Source organism: Neomonachus schauinslandi, chromosome 13 (genome assembly GCF_002201575.2).
Source record: "Neomonachus schauinslandi chromosome 13, ASM220157v2, whole genome shotgun sequence".
Lineage (NCBI taxonomy): Eukaryota > Metazoa > Chordata > Mammalia > Carnivora > Phocidae > Neomonachus > Neomonachus schauinslandi.
Genome location: NC_058415.1, coordinates 40,800,089 through 40,816,216, shown reverse-complemented (window position 1 = coordinate 40,816,216; position 16,128 = coordinate 40,800,089). Strand labels below are relative to the sequence as shown.

The 16,128-nt window shown below is 41.3% G+C and overlaps 1 protein-coding gene and 1 non-coding gene across 2 annotated transcripts in view; both read left to right on the top strand.

Annotated features, from left to right (window-relative positions):
* Nucleotides 1–16,128, top strand: part of TTC39B (tetratricopeptide repeat domain 39B) — a 120,573-nt gene that overhangs the window by 52,677 nt on the left and 51,768 nt on the right. The window contains exon 3 of the mRNA XM_044920305.1: nt 13,633–13,728. Coding sequence (XP_044776240.1) covers nt 13,633–13,728 — 96 coding nt within the window. The remainder of the gene's footprint in view (nt 1–13,632; nt 13,729–16,128) is intronic.
* On the top strand, nt 12,033–12,151 carry LOC123326513. The gene has a single exon (XR_006541136.1). It is a non-coding gene; the product is annotated as a 5S ribosomal RNA (ribosomal RNA).

Here is a 16,128-nt window from a genome sequence, read left to right as displayed (position 1 = left end):
TGTAAGGAACTTACATGTATTCATTTGTTCATTCAATAAAGGTTTATATTTTATATTTGTTGCAAAGCTCTTGCCAGGCTCCCTGGGGGTATGATGCTGAACAAGATATTATATGTGCCCTCATGGAGCAGTTATTTTTAGCAGGTGAGGAGAGCATTCAAAACTGCCTCATTATTTCGTTACAACTGTGGTAATTTTTCAACTGTGGAAGTGTAGATAGTCTGCGGCCAGACATATACAGAGCATACAGATCCTTGCAACTAATTCTGTCCCAGGTCTTCTGAAGCAACAGATCCTTGGTATACTTGAGCTGGAAAGAGATTGTGAAAATAATTTGATTAGTTCAACAAGTATGTGACAGGCACTGTATTAAGTGCTGGTTTCAGATCAGTAAATAAGAAATGGTCCCCACTTTGGAGGAGCTTACACTCTAGTGGGAGGGGAAGGGAAATTGGTTATGCTAGTATGTCTTAGTATCTTACTGATTCATTAATTCAATAAATATTTACTGAGTGCCTGCTGTGATGTTGGGCACTGTTATGGGAACTGTGCTGGGCACCGGGGATGGGGTGGAGAATATGGCAGAGACACCCTGCCGGCTGGAAACTCGTAAGGGCCACAGTGGAGAAATGATAGGGTGCCATGAGGAATACCCAGGCCAGGCCGAGGACTTCCCTGTCGTTTACTGAGCATCTGCAGTGGGCCAGCCATAGTGGGTATTGTGCCTACATTAATCTTCCCTTCGATCCTGTAAACGACTTAACTATCTCTGTTGTAACAAGCACGTAAACCGAGGTACAGAGAAGTGAAATTGCTGAAGGTCACACGGGAAGTGAGTGGAGGAATTAGAACTTGATCCCAGGTGTGACTTGATTTCCAATCTCTGCCCCTTCTGGTCGTCTCCAGACCTGGTTGCTCACCAGTGACCTGAGTTCCAGAGGGAGAACAGTGTTTATTACAGGCTTCCCTGGTGACTGTGGGCAACTAAGTTTAAGAACCCTTCTTCTGGGGCGCCTGGGTGGCTCAGTCGTTAAGCGTCTGCCTTCGGCTCAGGTCATGATCCCAGGGTCCTGGGATCGAGCCCCGCATCGGGCTCTCTGCTCCACTCAGGCTTCCCGCTGAGCAGGGACCCCGATGCGGGGCTCGATCCCAGGACCCTGGGATCATCATGACCTGAGCCGAAGGCAGTCGCCCAACGACTGAGCCACCCAGGTGCCCCGTATCTTGGCTTATTAATAGTCATTCAGGCACTTAGAATTTATTGGGGGATACAGATAGGAAACTCTGTTGTTAGTAAAAAAAAAAAAAGGACACTGTCATTGGGATGTAGCGGGATAAATGCGGTGGTGTGGAGAAGGTCGGGGTTCTGTGGGAGCAAAGATGAGGGGTGCCTCACCCAACCTGGGGTGGTGGGCAGGAGTCTGGGCAGAGGCTGACCTGAGACGGCTTTCTGAAAGAGACGATGTCTGAATTGAGGCAGATACTGCTAGATACGGGATATGATCAATCGGGTATAGCAGGAGCGTTTATTAAGTACAAAGGCCCTGAGATATGAGAGACCACTGTAGGAGAGGCCAAACTTTCTCCTCTACCCTCTTAAATGTATTTCCTGGGCCCTGCAAATTAAATGGACAAAAGACAGATTAGCAGGAGGGGAAAAAAAAAAGTTTAATGGCATACACACACGGGAGTTCACCAAAAAATGTACCTTAAGGAGGTGGTTAGAATTTGGGGCTTATATACTTTTTTTTTTTAAGAGAGGGAGAGAGGAGGGGCAGAGGGGGAATCTTAATCAGGCTCCACACCCAGCATAGAGCCCGACGCAGGGCTCGATCTCACAATCCTGAGATCATGACCTGAACCAAAATCAAGAGTTGGCCACTTAACTGACTGAGCCACCCAGGCGCCGTTTGTGTACTATCCTAACGACGTATGATGAAGTGTGGAGAAGAGGCTAGGCCAAAGAAGGGGTTTTAGGCTTCTGGATGAGCATTAAATTGTAGGAAGATGACTAGGAAATGTGTGGTAAGTAAGGAGTGTTGAGTAAGATTTGTTACGTAGATAAGAGTCCTCTCAGGTGGTAAGATTTATCCCTGAAGTAATTCTCTTCCTTGCGTGGGAAAGGGAAACACCTTTACAAAAGGAAATTTAGGCCCTGCTTTTAGGCCAGGATGGGGAGGGTGAGAGCTAATTGCTTCAGCTCAAAACAGTCTTTATGTCCAAGTGACATCTTTCGGGGTGACATACTCTGATCCCCTTCACCATGTTCCCTTCAGGGTTTAACAAGAAGCTTGGGAGTCCTGCAGGTCTAGTGAGGATAGGCTGGTCAGAGGGGGACATGTCACGGGTGTCTTGCCAAGGAGCTGTGGCAAGGGCGGTGAGAGACCCCTGGAGTGTTTTCATTGTGCGGATTGCATGAGCTTGTGTTTAGACAGGATGACCTGGACACAGTGGGGAGGCTGGGGTGGCGGGTGGGGAAGAGTGTGCCTCAATCCTGTATGATACCTCACTCCTGGTTCTAATACTCTGCCCAAAGTTATTGATCATTTAGGGCTTAATGGACTTTATGGCATAGGCTGAGAATTTAACATATGTACCTATGTATGCATATATATACACACAAAGAGATAAATATCAATCAGTATTTGTATAGAAAATATGTTTGATTTCCAATGCAGTGACAGACTTCTCATTTGATTAGTAGAAAGCTTGAGGCCTGTCATGAAGTAGGAGATTTTGAGGTCCTCTGTGGTTTCCTTTTTTGCTGTGTCATCCATTAAAGATTTTCGTATCTTAGTGAGGAAGAAATGAACTAGAATCTTTAAAAAATGTCTATTTCAGCCCCAGTACCCATGGTGAGTCTTTGTATTTTCAATGAAAACTGTGCTAATTGGTCCCTGCTATTTTATAATTTTTTTTTTTTTAAGATTTTATTTATTTGCGAGAGAGAGAATGAGAGACAGAGAGCATGAGAGGGAGGAGGGTCAGAGGGAGAAGCAGACTCCCTGCTGAGCAGGGAGCCTGATGTGGGACTCATCCCAGGACTCCAGGATCATGACCTGAGCCGAAGGTAGTCGCTTAACCAACTGAGCCACCCAGGCGCCCAGTCCCTCCTATTTTATAGATGAGGAAGATGAGGTGCCCCTTGAAAAGCTGTTGTATTGTGTCCCTTAGCCATAGATGGATTGGGGTATAGACAGCCCTCTCCTCATTTTATTTATTTATTTTTTTAATAAAGCCACAATATACTCCTGCATACATGTGTCATGAAAAATGATTTTTTTGGGGGGCGGGCCTTATACTCAGAGATCTTCCTAACATTTTGCACTTGCTTTCCACTTAAAAAAAAAAAAAAAGATTTCATTTATATATTTACTAGAGAGAGAGAGAGTGGTGGGGGTGGAGGAGAAGCAGAGGGAGAGGGACAAGCAGACTCCACGAGAGCACGAAGACCCCCTACGGGGCTTGATTCCATGACTCTGAGATCATGACCTGAGCTGAAATCAAGAGTCAGACGCCCAACCGACTGAGCCACCCAGGGACCCCATGCTTTCCACTTTTTTTTTTTTTTAATGATTTTTATTTGTTTATTTGACAGAGAGAGACACAGCGAGAGAGGGAACACAAGCAGCGGGAGAGGGAGAGGGAGAAGTAGGCTTCCCGCGGAGCAGGGAGCCCGATGCGGGGCTGGATCCCAGGACCCCAGGATCATGACCTGAGCCGAAGGCAGACGCTTAACGACTGAGCCACCCAGGCGCCCCTGCTTTCCACTTTTTAACACCACATTTACACTTATGTATTTGGCTCAGTTTTTAAGTAATCTCTACATCCAGTGTGGGGCTGGAACTTACAAGATTATGTGGGTATTGGTTTGACAGGAACTTTATGCATGGTTTACTTTTCTTTTGATATTTCATCAGTCCACGAGTGTGGAAAGTCTTTAGTGACCATTCAAGTAGTATGAATGGATTTCTTTGGTGATTGTTTTTGTATTGGTGGGTTATAGCATATCTTATTTCACGCCCTTATAGATGACTCTATTTTAGAAAGTGGGGAAGTATGGGAACAAGACTCAGATTTCTCTTGTGCTTTGGGATTATATAGTCATTGTCTTCCTGGGTACTGGGTGGGGCAGAATTTGAACCTTTCTGTGATCCCGCAAACAGAATCCTAATACATAGGACTCATATGTGCCATCCCCTCCTTAATGTTAGTTTGGGTGATTTTTGTTTTTTTTTGTTTTTTAAAGCAATAGCATCCCTGTATACCAAAACCATTTTGTGTGCCTGCTTGATAGCACAAGCTGAATATAACATATTCACGGGTATTTTCCATCTACATACATGATATAAAATGTAAGGTATTGAGAATGTATTTGGCACAAGGGTGCTAATATAGAATTAATACAAATGTCATTTCTTCATCAAAAACTCATTGAGTATCTCTGTGCTAAGACAGAGAATTCCTGTCCGTAAAAAGCTCATCATCTACCTCCCACAACTGAAAGTAAAGCAATAATCATACTATGATGAGTTTTAAATTATGACCAAAGAACCCAGAGAAGAAACACATTATGTAGCCTGAAAAAAGAAATGACTTCTAGGTAGCCTTTATTTTTTTCTCTCCTTCATGGATCGTGAGCCAAATGAAAGGAAAACTTTTTTCCAACATTGCTTTTTAAAAATTTCTCTTTTGGCTACTCTTTGTTGTAGTTTGTAATGTTTGAGAAGAAATGATAAGCCCCTTCTTCCCCGCCCCCCACTGAAAACCTGCCTTTACTCTGCATCTTGAAAATACCTGCATTCCTCCTTTGAGGGACAGACTGAAACCAGCCAAGTGCTGCCTAAGTAGCCCCCACCCCCAGGGCTGCAGGAAACACCCAGCTGCCGAGAAGCAGGAACGCAGTGTTCTGTCGAATGGGAAGTTCTTGGCCCCGATCACTTAACTCTTCTAACAACATCAGCACCGCATTTATGTGGTATTTCAGCCCCAAAAGTGATTTTACAAAATGGAGCGCATTTCCTCCTCATAACTTCCGTGCAGGGTAGACGGGGCAGGTATTGTTAGCCCTCCTCTGGCTCTTTGTCTTATGCCTTTTTTTTTTGCTCCCAGTTTCTTTTTATTGTGGTAAGATACACCTAACATAAACTCTACAGTCTTCGCCACTTTTCAGTGTACAGTTCACTGGTGTGCAGAACATTCCCACTGTTGTGTCACCCTCACCGCTGTCCATCCACCGAACTCTTTCATCTGGGAAAGCAGAAACTCAGAACTCATTAGGCAATAACTTCCCATGGCCCTCTCTCCCCAGCCCCTGGCCACCACCTCTCTGCTCTCTATGCTTTGTAGCCCTTCTCTGTTTTTACACATTAGGACACTGAGATCCCGAGCGGTGAGCGAAGGGTCCAGCGTGTCGCTGTTTGCAAGTGACCGGCACACCGGGGACAGAAACCCGGCAGGGTGATTGGTAGACTAGGTACCAGCTTTCTGTTAGAAATAAGAAAACCCTCCAATAGGGAAGGGATTTTTTTTTTTTTAATTAAAAAACCAGCAAAATGAAATAGGAGCTGCCTATGTATCTCTTGCCAATCTGACATTCCATTGTTGTTTGTTTAAAATACTGTGAAGGAGTACAGTTTGCTTTGCTTAAGGAAAGAGTTTGAAAAGATACAGGCCCTGGTTTTAGTTTCCAGCTCTGTCTGATTTGCTCTGTCTGCGGGCAAGAGACACAGCATCTGTTGGGGCAGTTTTTTGTTTTTTTTCCCCTGAAGAAACAGTCCTGCTGTCCGTTTTCTTAGTGAGTAGGGTCTGAGGCATGTTTTATATTTTACATGAAAATGAACTTCTGTAATTTTCAACTGTTCTTACTTTGCTCTGGAACTCTCATCCCCAATGAGGACAGAAGAGAACATTAAGTTGTCAGTAAAAGATCCCATCATCTGTTCACATTTCAAATAGTCTCTTTTAGAGTGATGCAGGTTTTCTTGGGGGGAGTGGCAGAGGTAAGTGCCCAGTCAAGTAAAAATTTAAACTCTGCATCAGGCCTATATTTTCCTTCTCAAATGCTCCCCCTGTCCCTCTCTCCCAGTAGTACCTGGGTGCGGGAAGAAGTTCCATGGAGATAGAGCCCTACTCTGGGAATTGCCCTCTGGTTGACAGCCCCATCTACTTGTTTTTGATTAACTTCTGTCGTCACTGTCTCTGTCGCCAAAGCTCCTGAGATGGCTGGATCTGTTGGTATGCCCATGACCCCAAGGGCTTGGCATTCCCCACTGGCATTGGCTGGTCCATGGGTGCCGGAGGTCCATGGCCACTCTCATATGCCTTTTGTTCCAGGGTCATCCAAGTTGTCTTTTAAAAACACCTTATTTTAGGGATGCCTGGGTGGCTCAGTCGTTAAGCGACTGCCTTCGGCTCAGGTCGTGATCCCGGGGTCCTGGGATCGAGCCCCGCATCGGGCTCCCTGTTCGGCGGGAAGCCTGCTTCTCCCTCTCCCGCTCCCCCTGCTTGTGTTCCCTCTCTCGCTCTCTCTCTCTCTCTCTGTCAAATAAATAAATAAAATCTTAAAAAAAATAATAAATAAAAATAAAAACACCTTATTTTGCAATAATTTCAAACTGAGAAAAAGAGTATGAGGATAAGAGAACTTTTGCATATCGCTAATCCATTTTTAACATTTTGCCACATTTGTTTTATTATTCTTTCTCTGTATGCACATTATTTTATGTCTTCTGAGTCATTTGGGAGTAGGATGCAGTCCAGAGAGGGTGGTCTAGAAGGGGGCATTGGAATCTTCCTCAAGTGAGCAAGGGAGGGAGTATTTGTTCTTTCCTTTTATCTGCTTTCCTCCAACTCTCCTTTTTCCTGAGTTAAGCTTCTCCACTCTCTTGAACTCTTCCTTCTACTGAACTAGCTTTGAGTCCTTTCTATCCCTGGCTGTTGGTTCCTAGTTGCATTTCCACTTGTTAGTGCTCTTAGAACAGTGTGGTTCTCAGGCCAGGTGCGTTGCTGGGAGCAGATGGGAGTACTGCTGACTTCCACTTGCTCCTTTATCTGTTTATTCAGGGAATCAGGGTCTCCACATGTGTGGCAGGTCTGCCTGGGGACACTTGGCAGACAGCTTGATGACATGCATGCAAGCTTTGGGTTGAACTTTTTTTTTTTTAAAGATTCATTTATTTATTTTAGCGGGAGAGAGAGCGAGAGCGAGCACGTGCGCACTAGGGGGCAGGGGGAGAGGCAGAGGGAGAGGAAGAGAGACTCCTCAAGCAGACTCCCCGCTGAGCGTGGAGTCCTAAAGGGCCTTGATCCCAGGACCCTGAGATGATGACCTGAGCCGAAGTCAAGATTTGGACGCTCAACCAACTGAGCCACACAGGTGCCCCTAGTTGGACTTTTGATCCAGATTTAGGAACTTATAAGCAGGATAAAAAAAGATGTGACTTGTGGCTGAGTCAGTTAAGCACCTGCCCTCAGCTCAGGTCATGATCCTAGGGTCCTGGGATCGAGCCCCACATTGGGTTCCCTGCTCAGTGGGGAGTCTGCTTCTCCCTCTCCCCCTGCTTCCCCTTCCCCAGCTTATGCTCTCTCTCTCGCTCTCTTTCTCAAATAAATAAATTACAATCTTAAAAAAAAAAAAGAAGATGTGACTTAGGAACATGGTGGTAAAAAGTTGTAAGTTACTTAAAATCTATAATTTATTCTCAGATATCATCTTTGAGATCATGAACTGTATGACTTTATGTATCTGACACCTGATATAGTGCCTACAATGTGGTGCTCTAGATGTTTGTGAGTGAAAATTAAACTTTAATTGACTAAATTGAACCCTTTCATTTGGTGCATTACTTTTTTAGACTGTGGTACATTCCCTGCTACCTTTTCTAGCTTTATATATTTGTTTATGCTGAGTTAGTTCCCTTGTTTTTTATCTTAATCCCAATTTCTAATAAAAATGTAAAGTGAGGGTAAAAGGAAGTACCTTTCCAGTGAATCCACCTACTTTAATGGACCTTCACTTTCCATCTCTCGTATAAGCATATAGCTCGTTGATGTGCACACGGGCCCCATGTACTGCATTTTTCAGATCCGCCAAAGATGGAAATGGGGCTAGTATCGGGAACCCATGATCGTGTCTACTGATTTCAGCCTGTGAGAGCCAGTTCCTTTCAATAAAGGAATAAACCCATTTTTAGCAAATAGGTAGATACCTTAAAAATCAGGTGTATATCATAAGTGTATATATAAGGTAACAAGTTTGAAAACAATTTAGGAATATATTATTACAGGTATTTTAAGTTCAAAATGTAAAATAGCTTGGAAGTGTGTTGTCAGTGTAGGAAACAGAAAAGATAAAATTAGAAAAACTGCAACATTGAAGTACTGACTTTTTCAAAGTAGTGAAAATTTGGAAGAGTTCGATAAGGTCTAAAATTACATTAGAAACACATTGGGCAGTGATGTGTTCTAACTTCCTCACATGGAAAGGACTAAAAATAATATACTGTTCTTGCATTTTTTCCAGAGAACTATTGTAAGCTGTGTGTGATAGTAGAGGGGGTGATCAGAGCGTGTTTCCTTAAATTAATATTTGAATGTCCCCTTCATGAATTTGAACTTAAATTGCTCAAAACATATACTTTTCCCCCAATTATTAAAAATAGTGCATGATCATTTTCAAAACTTCGAAAAAACATCGAAAAGCACAAAGAATATAAAGATCACCCAAGCCCTACAGATAATCTGAAAGGAAGTTTACAGTTTTTTTTTTTAAGATTTTATTTATTTATTTGAGAGAGAGAGAGAATGAGAGAGAGCACATGAGAGGGGGGAGGGTCAGAGGGAGAAGCAGACTCTCTGCCGAGCAGGGAGCCCGATGCGGGACTCGATCCAGGGACTCCAGGATCATGACCTGAGCCGAAGGCAGTCGCCCAACCAACTGAGACACCCAGGCGCCCCGGAAGTTTACAGTTTTGATTGTAATAAGCCTAAGCATGGACTATTTAGGGGCAGGTTAGGTAGTTTATAAATTCATTAGTATCTGACTTAATAGAATAATTATATCCTTTGTTGGTCCTTGTCCTTGTTTTTTTCCAGCTTTGTAGATCCTCCCTATAAAGGAACAGGACTTGAGTGGAGAGAAAATGGTGGCATTCCTTTGCTTTGATTCTGTAGCACCAGTGACAGGCTGGGGTTGAGGTTGGCAGTGCAGTGTCTTTGGGGGTACCTGTTGATTTCTGGGCCATTTTTGCTTTACCAGCTGCAGCAGCCACACCTCCCCTCTTCTTTGATCACAGGCTGTGAGAATGGCTATTTGAAGGAGTCATCCATTGTAACGTGGAAACCTGGTTGTGGTGTCCACTGGAGTCTTGTGTTTATAACTCCAGTGGACACCAACTAGACTGTAGATTATATAAATGGTGCCTCCTAGAGCATAACAGTTGGCCTGTTTACTTTCATTCCTTTTCTCCCCAAAAGAGAGAGATTAACTTGATGAAAAAGCTTAAAGGATACTAAGTGTCTTTTTATTAATTTTCGAAATTTCATTTCATTTTTTCCTTCTTTTTAAAATGGGCTAGTGGAGCGCCTGGGTGGCTCAGTTGGTTAAGTGTCTGCCTTCGGCTCAGGTCATGATCTCAGGGTTCTGGGATCAAGCCCAGCATCAGGCTCCCTGCTCAGTGGGGAAGTCTGCTTCTCCCTCTCACTCTGCCTCTGTGCTCTTTCTCTCTCAAACAAATAAATAAAATCTTAAAAAAAAAATGGGCTAGCCTTGGGGCACCTGGGTATCTCAGTTGATTAAGTATCCCAGAGTCCTGGGATCAAGCCCCACGTCAGGCTCCCTGATCAGTGCAGAATTTGCTTCTCCCTCTCCCTCTGCCCCTCCCTCACTCATGCACGCACATGCTCTCTCTCAAATAAATAAATAAAATCTTTAAAAAAAACGGGTTAGCTTTTATTTCATTGTTCAGGAACATAGCACGTTGTGTTGGATTTATTGGGGAAATTAAATTTGAATTGATTCTGCTAATTATGATTTGAATTAGAGGAAAAAGTATTAAAAGATAGCTGTAAGCTTTTCATTTGAAAATAGTTTTACCTAGTGATTAAAAATTAGAGCAGTATGAAACTCAATAATAAAAAGACAAATAGCCCATTTAAAAAATGGCCAAAGAACCTAATAGACATTTCTCCAACGAAGGTATACAAATGGCCCTTAAGTACCTAAACAGATGCTCAACATCATTAGACATTAGGCAAATGCAGGTCAAAACCACAAGGAGATACCATCACTCCCACTAAGATGGACAATAATAAGCATTGGTCAAGATTTGGAGAAATTGGAATGCTCCTACATTGCTGGTAAGAATGTAAAATCACATAGCCACTTGGAAAAATGTCTGGCAGTTTTTTGAAATGTCAAATATAAACTTACCATATGATTCAGCAATTATCTTCCTAGGTATATGCCCAAGAAAAATGAAATATATTTCTACACAAGAACTTGTACATGAATGTTAATAGCAGCATTATTCAAAATACCTAAAAAGTGGGGGGCACCTGGGTGGCTTAGTTGGTTGTGTGTCCGACTCTTGATTTTGGTTCAGGTTATGATCTCAGGTTATGGGATTGAGCCCCGCATCCGGCTCTGTGCTTGGCGGGGAGTCTGCTTGACATTCTTTCTCTCTCCCTCTGCCCCTGCCCCCACTCTTGCACACAAGTGCTCTCTCTCCCTCTCTCTCTAAAATAAATAAATCTTTTAAAAAAATACCCCAAAAGTGGAAATAACACATATATCCATCAACTAATAAAATGATAAACAAAATGTGTTCTATCCAGACACTGGAATATTATTTGGCAATAAAAAGGAATGAAGTACTGCTACATCATCAACATGTATCTTGAAGACGTTATGCTAAGTGAAAAAGCAAGTCATGGAAGACCATATATCGTATAAGTCCATTAATATGAAATGTCCAGGCTAGAGAAAATCTGTAGATACTGAAAGCAGATTAGTGGTTGCCTAAAACTAGAGGTGGAGGGGGAAATGCAGAGTGAGTGCTAATGGATACATGCAGTGTTTCTTTTGGGTGACAAAATTTTGTAAAGTCAGACTGTGATGATAGGAGCACCTGGGTGGCTCAGTTAGGCATCTGACTCTTGGTTACCGCTCATGATCTCAGGGTTGTTGGATCAAGCCGGTGCTCAGCAGGGAGTCTGCTTGAGATACTCTCCCTCTTTCTCCTCCGTGCTCCTCCCCCAACTCTGTCTCTCAAATAAATAAATAAATAAAATCTTAGATTGTGGTGATAGTTGAACACCTCTAAGAATAGACCAAAAGCCCCTGATTGTATACTTTAAATGGGTGAATTGTATGGTCTGTGAATTATAGCTCAATAAAGCTGTTTAAAAACTTTAAAAAAAAAAAAAAAGCATAAAATCATGGCAAAGGAAGGACAGGGGCACCTGGGTGGCTCAGTTGGTTGAGTGACTGCCTTTGGCTCAGGTCATGATCCTGAAGTCCCGGGATTGAGTCCCACATCAGGCTCCCTGCTTAGTGGGGAGTCTGCTTCTCCCTCTGACCCTCACCCCTCTCATTCTTTCTCTCTCTGTCATTCTCTCTCTCTCAAAAATAAATAAAATTTAAAAAAGGACAAATTTTCCAACATAATTGAAAATATTGAAATACGATGTATTGTTTTTCTTATCCTCTATTAACCCAATAACAGTATTTTTCACTAGCCAGAAATCCATTCCTTCTAACTTATGAATATAACATCTAGGTTATGCTCAGGAGTAGAACAGTCAAGTTATTCTGTTCAGTTAAATTTTTAATAATTGTGTTTACTTTGGTGGTATAGATTCTAAAACTGAAGCAGTCTAAGGAGCATTTAGCATGGAGGATATCCGAACCTCAGTGCAGTGTTCCATATATTAGAAACATTTATTGAAGGAAATAAGATAAGACCTGAATAAATGTGTGTATAGATGTGAAAATGTAGTATTGTAGAGATAGTGTTAAAAAACAAAATTCAGTCTACGGCCATACCACCCTGAACGCGCCCCATCTCGTCTGATCTCGGAAGCTAAGCAGGGTCAGGCCTGGTTAGTCCTTGGATGGGAGACCGCCTGGGAATACCAGGTGCTGTAGGCTAAAAAATCCAAAACAAAACAAAACAAAAAACAAAATTCAGCCTAGTAAATTTGAAGATCTAATTGGCTTTATTAAACAATTCGTGAATTGGGCAGCATCCCATCTAACAAGTAGAGAGGAGCTCTGAGGAGTTGTACAAAATGGAAGGATTTTATAGGGAGAAGGGTGGGTCAAGAAAGTTGTTAGCAAAAGGAAAGGATTGTTCCAGGCAAGGTCGCTTTCCCTTCAGCAGGAAGAGTAGCAGGTCTTACCATGCAGAGTACCTCATCTTCCTTTGGGGAATGGAAAGGGCCCCTGTGGCCACTCATTGCAGACTCGTTGGCCCAGATAAGGAAAATTCCTGACTGACTGGGTAAGACTACTTTTCTGGGGGAGGTTGAAACTAGAATCAGATTAGTTATTAAACCCCAGTTTGGGACTCGCCTAGGAGACACCATTTCCTTTTTTTTTTTTTCCATTTTATTTTCATTCTAGCTGCTCAGTGGCTGGAGCTGCTGGGTTCCTGGTATTAAAAAGATGCCAACAGAGGTAGCTGTGTCTCGCCCAGGGGCCAGGCCCACTCTGAATACACGCCCCCAAATAAGGGGCAGGTAACAAATTATGTTAGAGTAACTATGATAAAGCAACTCAATTTGTCGAGAAGAAAAGATTCAGGATAAATTAAACATATAATGGGGGAAACTAGAATATGTCACCCCATGATTTGACCTAAAAATCATTTTGAGCTGAAGGCAATCAAGAAGCAGTAAACACTGGAAAAGCTCCCCCTTTCCTGCCTAAAGGCCAGAAACAAATTCTCCTTTTACTGGAGAAAGACATTTGTATCAGCTTAGACAATCTGCAAACCTTTTTAAAGTAACCCTTGTCTTCCTAGTTACTTATTCTTCATTTACTATTCCAAGCCCCAACCCCTTTGTCTTGCCAATTCTTCACAAATATAAAAGCTTCCTGCTTCTTTGGGGTCTTCGTTCTCTTGTGAAGGCTCCCATGTACAGGACGAATTCAGTAAAATTTATATGCTTTTCTCCTGTTAATCTGTCTTTGTCCATTTTATTTTCAGGCCCAGCCAGGGACTCTAAGAGGGTCAAGGAAAACTTTTTCCTTCCTTACAATAATATTCCATTTTAATAAAGTATAGAAATACATGTATAGATTTACTTGGGAAAAGATCTGGGAGGATATTTATATACAGGATACAATGTTGTCTTTGGGTGGAGAGCTGTGGGGGTGATTTAATTTCTTTTTTTGTGTACTAGAATAAACAAAATCAGTTTACTTTATTGGTGCTGTATTTCAGAAATGTTCACCATGTAACAGTACATAGATTTTTGTTATTTGATGTATAAAATTGATTAGACATGGGGGTGAGGTGTACTAAATAATTGAAGGGCTTATGTTATATACTTGAATTTATGTGGACTTTTCCTGTAAGACAAAGAAATAAAAACCTCATTCTGGTTTTTTGTTTTTTTTATTAATAGGTTTTCTCACACAGATATGGCAACAAGCAGCCGTCCCTTTGCATCCTTTGATACAAAACGGGCCTCTGGACGGCTCGGATCGTCTAATGTGAGCAGGTCAGGAGGAGGGTGCAAGTGTTTTCGGGACAACAGGGGAGAGCAGTCCAACCCTTTGGTGAATTGTAATGTTGATGTTAAAACAGGGCTTTGTATTTTACTGACTGGCGAAATAGGCAGGTGTAGTGTCCATTTTACAAATTAGGGAAGGAGAGACAGAGCTGCTAAGGGACATGTGAATGGGTGGCGCTGCTACATAAAAAGAAAACTAAATTCAACATTTGGGGCACAACTCATTGGAGTCTTTTTTATCTTAAAATTTTTTATATCATTGATTTCATTTATAAAATAATATAACCACATTGCCAAGCATCCACCATAAATATGACCTCTTAAATTGTATTCATTCTCGTCTTTTTCCTGGGCATGTGCTTTTATCTGTTATGGATGCAGCCATAGGGTTTTCACTGAATGTTGTAGTATGATTATTTTTCTACTTACATTCTTCTTGTAACCTTGGCTTAAGAGCATTTTAAGAAACATTGATTGTAGAAAATTCAGGAAATATAGAAAAGTACAAAGGAGAGATAAAAATGTATATTACCATCACTGTAACTTTGTGTATGTGTGTGTGTGTATCCTTTCTTTTTCTCTTCATATATAGAGCAAGTCTTTTTTTTTTATTATTGATTGGGATCACATTCGATATACTATTTAGTAACCTGCTTTTTAAAAATTTTATTATTATTTTTTGCCCTGCCCCTCCACCTTATTTTTTGTGCCTCTTTTTAAAAGTTAATGTATCATGACATTTTTCCTTTCCATTAATATTTTTGGTAATATCACATTTGCTAAGTAATATTCCTTTCCTGCCCATTCTAGAATTAATATAATGAGTTCTTTTCGAACATGTATGTTGTTCCTTTATCAGAGATTAAAGGCAACTCTGTGAAAGCTATGTTTTAGTACCATGAGAAAGGGCTTTTTATCTATCCTTATAGGGTTATTAAACTTTAAGTTATATGGCAGATCTGTAGCATTTGAGATTTTGCATTTGAAATTTCAGCTACTTGTAAGTGTGTTTATAACACTCATGAATTCGGCAGTTTGCCTTAGGACTCAGCTCTCACATTACAACAAAGGGATGCAATAATTTGAGGATCGATGACTGGAGATGAAGCTGAAAATAACTCCTAAGGATTTTAAGGCATTTATTTTTCACATTACGATTTCATTCCATATGTCACTGCTTATGATAATCTGAGCTTTCTTTAGAAATATGAGTCTCTCCCTCAGGGTTAACCTCTAACTCATCTGATAGTTTCCTAAGTAACTACTGCATCAACATTTATAGATCTTCTTAGATTTACAGTGGGCTTACATCCCCAATGAGCCCATCGTGAATTGAAAATGCCTTTAATAGCCCTAACCTATTGAACATCATAGCTTAGCCTCACCTACCTTAAATGTGCTCAGAACACTTAACATTAGCCTGCAGTTGGGCAAAATCATCAGAACCCATTTCTGGTAGAAGAGTAACTGAAGTGGGATTTTGTTTTCATGTTTGAAGGAATGAATTTGGAGAGGTTGGGGGCATGGAAATTTGACTTTAAGCTCTTTTAAATAAATCATCATACTGCTCATTTACTTACTGAAATATTTTCCTATTAAAAGTTGTTACACAGGGGCGCCTGGGTGGTTTAGTTGGTTAAGCATCCGACTCTTGATCTTAGCTCAGGTCTTGATCTCAGGGTCCTGAGTTCAAGCCCTGTGTCAGGCTCCTTGTTGGGCATGGAGCTTATTTTTAAAAAAAATAGAAAGTTACACAAAACATTTTGTAGAAGGCTCTAATTTTATTTTATTTTATTATTATTAATTAGTTTGTTTATTTTGGTGGGTGGGAAGGGCAGAGGCAGAGGGAGAGCGAGAATCTTAAGCAGGCTCCGTGCCCGACACAGGGCTCGATCTCACAACTCTGAGATCATGACCTGAGCTGAAATCAAGTTAGTTACCCTGAGGGCCCTAATTTTAAAGAGCAAAATTTCCATCAGTCATAAATAACAGATAAGTTTTAATAAAGGGTAAAATCATAGTGATTATACAGATGTAAAAATAAACACATTTTAAAGATTTTATTTAACTCATTAATCAGTGAGGGAACTAGGCAGATTTTATAATTGATTCAAAGGAGAAATTGAAACAGCACAAATTTATATGGAGTAAAAGAATGTTGAGATTAATGTCCAAAGTCAGTAAAACTAGCTTCTTGTACAGTGAAGGAGGTAATTGAACCTCTACTAGTCAGGGATAGAATTTGCATATTTATAGACAATTATTTTGCATCACTATCAGTTAAAATTTACAGAGTTGCAATTCAACACTGAAAATACAAAACCGATTAAAAAATGGGTGGAGGACCTGAATAGACATGCAGATGGCCAACAGACACATGAAAAGATG